The sequence below is a fragment of the Brassica rapa genome, chromosome A02, assembly GCF_000309985.2.
Source record: "Brassica rapa cultivar Chiifu-401-42 chromosome A02, CAAS_Brap_v3.01, whole genome shotgun sequence".
NCBI lineage: Eukaryota > Viridiplantae > Streptophyta > Magnoliopsida > Brassicales > Brassicaceae > Brassica > Brassica rapa.
This window is the reverse complement of record NC_024796.2, coordinates 20,146,804-20,152,506: the sequence shown is the minus strand read 5'-3', so window position 1 is coordinate 20,152,506 and position 5,703 is coordinate 20,146,804. Positions and strand designations below refer to the sequence as shown.

Genomic DNA, 5,703 nt, shown 5'->3' with positions numbered 1-5,703 from the left:
CATAGCCTTAGTGCTCTTTGCTTCAAGTTTGTTTCTCATCTCTCCTGGCACCAGCACATAGCACACACACCCAAATGTCCTCAAGTGATCTAGAACTGGTCGAATCTTGTTGAGTACCTCAAATGGAGACTGGTCCTCTAGGATTCTGGTTGGTATCCTGTTGATTAGATAGCAAGCAGTCATCACAGCATCACTCCAAAATCTCTTAGGGACATTCTTGTGGAACATCATTGAACGGGCCACTTCCATGAGGTGTCTGTTCTACCTTTCAGCAACTCCATTCTGTTGTGGAATGTAAGGACAGCTAGTCTGATGTAGAATCCCATGTTTAGCTAGGTGATCTTTGAATGCATGGCCTATGTATTCTCCACCATTATCTGACCTGAAAATCTTAATCTTGGCATGATAATGGTTAGTAACATAGCTTTGAAATTTTTTAAATGCATCAAGAACCCTATCTTTTGTTTTGATGAGTGTTAACCAGGTGTATTTGGATTTTTCATCAATGAATGTGACATAATACTTATAATCATCCCTAGATAAACAAGGTGCAGTCCAAACATCAGAGTGAATCAAATCAAAGCAATTCTCATAAATAGTGGATGATCTTTGAAACACTGTCCTACAATGTTTGCCCAAAATACATGTCTCACAATCATTATTTTTAAACAAGACACCTGGTAACATAATGCTTAAAGCCCTAACATGTGGATGTCCAAGTCTAGCATGCCACAATGCATCTTTACTTAAGGAAGAAACATAACTAAACGACAAAACAAGAACTAGAGATGGGACTAAGATCTTCGAGCATATAAAGGTCGCCTTTGGTTGTTCCTTGCCCAATCAACTTACTGCTTTTAATATACTGAAACTTAACATCATCAGGACTAAAGATAACATTGCATTGAAGATCAGTGGTGCACTTTTTGACAGATAAAAGATTAGAAGTAAACTCAGGCATGAAAAATGCTTTTGAATCCTTATCAAACAGTTTTAGTTTACCAAATCCTCTAATAGGAATTCTATCTCCATTAGCAATCATAACATGTCCATGAGCCGGTTCTATGTCTTTAATCCGGTTATTATCCCTAATCATATGATGAGATGCACCAGAATCAATGATCAAAGGTTTATGCATGTTTCTAGTAATTTCAGTCCTTGATGGTTCATTTTGTTTTATCAGGTTTCCTAGTAATCCTAACATCTTACTAGTTATACTAGGCTCACTAGCAGTAGTGTAGGCGCTTTTAAAAATGTCTAGCAACTTATCAGTATTACTAGGATTACTAGCAGTAGTGTAAGAGCTTTTAAAAATGTCTAGTAATTTATCAGTATTACTAGGTAATGTATGAGCAGTATATGAGTATCCAAGGGTGTTTCCGAGGGTGTTACCAGACTCCTTGAGAGCTTTGAAGAAGGCTTCAAGGTCAGCTCTCTTAAACACCTCCTGATCCATACCCTTTCCAATCGGTTGATGAGACCCCAAGGCTCTACCTTCACTTTCACCCACCTTAGTGCCTGAGCTAGCTCCGGATGAACCAGCACCATTTGCTTCAGCAGAAAGATGAGCCTTTGCTTCCCTATCCCTGTTGACCCCACGTGGCCTGAGGTGAGGATGTAGGATCCAACACTCACTCTTCTTGTGACCGGTCCTCTTGCAATGCTCACAGCTTCCCTCATACTTTTCATACTTTCTTCCTGAGCCTCTGTATGCAGCTTTGTTTGCTTGCATTCCTTCAGCTTGATGAGCCATAGTAAGCTCACCCTTGCCTCCAAACAGGCCAAGAGATCCCTCCTCCTTCTGAAGTTGCGTGCATACTTCCTCCATGGATGGTAGGTTAGGCGATCTCAAAATGTGTTTGATGACATCCTTGTAGCAAGGATCCAATGTCATCAACAACCCAAACACTTGATCTTGTTCTCTTCTTTCCATAAGAGCTGCTTGATCAGTGGTGTTAGGTCTTAGACTTTCAAGTTCAGACCATAATGATCCAAACTTTCCCATGTGTTTGGTGAGCTCTCCTCCATATTGCTTCATGGAGTTAATGACTCTCTTCAGCTCAAACACACGGCTGATGTTGGAGACGTTTTCAAACGTCTTTGAGAGGGTCTCCCACAAGTGTTTGGGAGTCTGTCACAGTAGCTGTAAGCTTCAAGAAGAGGAACATCAAGAGATCCTTGCAGCACGGAAAGCACCATCAAGTCTTCTTGTACCCACTTCTTGGCTTCAGCTTTGGTGAGAGTCTTTTCCTCTTCACCTTCTCCAGTTTCTTTGGCCACTGGCTTCGGACCATCATCAGTGATGTGGCTCCACAGCCCTAGCCTTCCAATGGCAGTCTTCACCAATCTTGACCACAAGAGGTAGTTTGAACCACCCTTCAACGCAACCGGGACAGTAACTAGTTTGCTGAAGTTGTTTCCTTCCATCTTCTCTTGCTTGAACCAGAAATGACCAGAAAGCTTCAAACTTGCAACTTAGCTGAAGAATACACAGTACCAGACTTCAAGAACACACAAACTCAAAGCACAGCACCACAGGACTCAACTTTATCACACACCTTCACGGAACCCTCAAGAACACAAGAGCTAGAGAAAGGAAAAAATGGAACGAGGTTTCTCAATACCAAAGCCAACCTGGCTCTAATACCATATGATTTTAGAGAATAGAGTAGGTATTGAGAGATTAAAGGTAGATTATAGAAGATTAATGGGAGATTTGTAGAGAGATTAGGTAGTAACCATGTTTAAGAGTATTTAAGAACCATTATGAACAAGAGAGAGAGAGAGTCTAGAGAGATAATCCTATACTTCTTAATTATTAATCTGATCAGAGTTTACAATATATATGAGGAGGCAACACTAGGATGAGGGTTTCATAAAGTGGCACTATTACAAGAGATAAGGTTTGCTTTAATTCAAACCATCCAATGAGCTAATTCTTCTTTGTGTATAAAGCTCCTTTTGCTTTATCCAGCTCGTCTCCAGCCTGTCACAAGCACCTCCTCTTCCTTTGCAACGGACTGATGCCTTAGCAAAGGGAATCGGGCTTCTCCTCTTCTTCCAAAGTTACTCGGATAACTAGTATAACTGGTATACTAGTATTACTAGGGTAACTTTGGTTTACCCTTTGTAACTTACTCGGATAACTAGTATTACTACGGCCTCTTCATCATACTCAACTCCTCATGTTTTTCTCTTCCTATATATTGATCTCATCTCAACACTTTGTCCATTCACTTAATGAACTTGTTGAAGTTTCGAGCCATCAATCCCAAGTTCTCCTCGATCTTTGCGACTCTGTCCTGTTCGTTCGAGTCAGATACAAAAGCGATGCTCTTTTGAGAATTTGCAGTTCGATTAGATTTCTCCAGATCATGAACCTTCAAGATACCAGACAGTTGATAAAATTTCATTTCATCTGTATTGACAGCTATATCCAGTACTGCCTTGTATGCTTCAAATCGTGGAAGTAGACATCTTAACAGCTTTTTCACCAAGTCCTTCTCGTCATATTTCTTTCCGAGAACTGAAGCTTCACTGGCAAGTTCGCTGATCTTGGATATGAATCCATCAATTGGTTCATCATCAGTCATGCGAAGATTTTCAAACTTTGAAGCTAAGTGATCGATCCTTGTTCTTCGCACGCTAGTATTTCCCTCAAAGTGGTTGGTCAAAATATCCCATGCCTCCTTAGCAGACTCACATCCCTGGATGATTTTGAACTGGTCCAGATCCACTGAAGAAAAGATCACAGTAAGGGCTTTAGAGTTGAACTTCGATGCTGCCTTCTCTTGATCAGTCCACCTAATCTTTGGTTTTGGAGCAAAGGTTTTGTCATCAGTCATCATTGTAGGCACAGACCACCCTTCTTCTACTGCAGTCCACACATCCTCGTCAATTCCTCTGATCAACTGTCGCATCCTTGCCTTCCAATGACCAAAGTTGCAACTGTCCAGCATGATGGGTTTATGAATTCCGAATAGTTCCTTCATGGTGTCCATGAAATCCACAGGATCTCAACCTGTTAGTAGTGTATGATACCACAGAGGTTTCCCGCTCTGATACCAAATGAAAGTTCAGAGACTACCAGATATAGGAACTAAAACACAAGATACCAAGAACGCTTTCTTGTATATTAGAAATCTGTTAAACAATCTTCCTAGATCTGTTTAATCCGAATTACTCTCAGTCACACACGACTAGAGACGGACCAATTCCTAATCTCACAGAACAGAAACACGAGCTGCACCCAAGGTCACTCGTCTTTCTTAAGCTATCAAGAACAAACCTCTTGCTCAAGCTTTTTAATCAATAAACGGCTAACCTAGATCTACCCAAGGCAATCATGTTAAATACCCTTAACACAATATCTTAATTTCCTAATATTATGATAAGCCCAAATCTTCCAGATCTTCTTTGCTTCACGCCAAAAGTAACATCCTGGAAACAATGAGACATTGACACGTCATCGTCTCATAACCGACTTGTAACAGCAAGTTACACTTCCTACATCGTGTATAACACATCCTCTGTTTCACAATCCGACAAGCTCTTTTTCTTGAGCTTACAAAGCATATATCCAAAATAGTCAATATATGTATACACAAAACAATACATGCCAACCAATAGCTCATATACCTCACACCACATAATCTCTATTAACAAAAACACACCAAGAGATTGCTTGAAGTGGGGTAGTGGCAGAAACGTCACATATCCACTCTTGGATAACCTCGGAACAATGACCAAAGAAACTGATAAACTCATGAGCAATATGTCAAATAGTGACATCTTTCATCTGTCGAACATCTGGCTGGAACCCTGTTAGTTAAACGTCAAATGACAATGGTTTTACTCATTGGCATGAAAGAGACAATTGAGTTAGTAATTACTGGATAAAATGGTGCTAAAAGAATTTTCAAAAAAATATTATGTATATATATATATATTTTTTAAAACGTTGAAAACCGATAAAAACCAAATTCCTTAACCGCCATCCCGGGTCAGAACTGGGACAGAACCCCGCTCTGGTACCAAAATTGTGACACCCGTCACCTTCTACCTGGAGGACAACGTGTCATTCCCGACGCGTCATCATAAAACAATGTGACACTCGTCTCCCTCTCTCTAAGGAAGACGGGCCACCAATAATATCTCGTAATATAAAAATCCATAAACCCAAAATACACTCACCCAAGCCCAAATAAAATCCGAAAGAAAAGTCCAGTAGCGGAAATAAGAGGGGTGAGCAATTGGGGAGTCACACAGTGAGGTATGAGATGCTAAACCTGATGTCCTTGGACCCAAAAATAGAACTCCGAATGAATATAATTTAATTCTAACACATTTCAAGCACGGTACCTAAAGTACCCAAACAACAAACAATTGTCCTAACGAGGTGGGCACTCGCTGCCCACTAACGGGCAAAACAAAACACTGCCGAGAGAGTGCTCGGTGTCACCGCCCTCAGTTTTAAAAATATTTTTTCACTTAGGATCAAGCGGTTGCGGTCGCCCTTAGTCACAAGTCTCCTTGCAAAACACTTTATTGCCTTGCTAGAATTATTCATGTATACAATAAGGTGCCAAAGGACATAATAAAACCTAAACTAATTTTCAAATATTCAAACGTCCATAATCGTTTTAAAAAAAAGTCATTTAAAATTATAAAATGTTAAAAAATTTAAAATATCTATTTTGCGAA

At 40.1% G+C, this 5,703-nt stretch overlaps 1 protein-coding gene across 1 annotated transcript; it reads right to left on the bottom strand.

Annotated features, from left to right (window-relative positions):
- Nucleotides 1-261: 261 nt before the first annotated feature.
- On the bottom strand, nt 262-2,427 carry LOC117131983. Its single transcript, XM_033285254.1, has 3 exons — nt 2,215-2,427; nt 924-2,131; nt 262-382 (listed from the first exon to the last, which is right to left on the bottom strand). Exons 1-3 carry the CDS (start codon nt 2,425-2,427, stop codon nt 262-264), a joined length of 1,542 nt encoding a protein of 513 aa, XP_033141145.1.
- Nucleotides 2,428-5,703: the final 3,276 nt, after the last annotated feature.

Bases quoted from the DNA above. Each gene is read 5' to 3' on its own strand.
- LOC117131983 (XM_033285254.1), bottom strand. From the start codon at position 2,427: ATGGAAGGAAACAACTTCAGCAAACTAGTTACTGTCCCGGTTGCGTTG. The intron at 2,132-2,214 runs GTACAAGAAGAC...CTACTGTGACAG, and splicing joins AAGCTGAAGCCAAGAAGTGG to ACTCCCAAACACTTGTGGGA. The intron at 383-923 runs GTGCACCACTGA...TAAGATTTTCAG, and splicing joins AATCTTTTATCTGTCAAAAA to GTCAGATAATGGTGGAGAAT.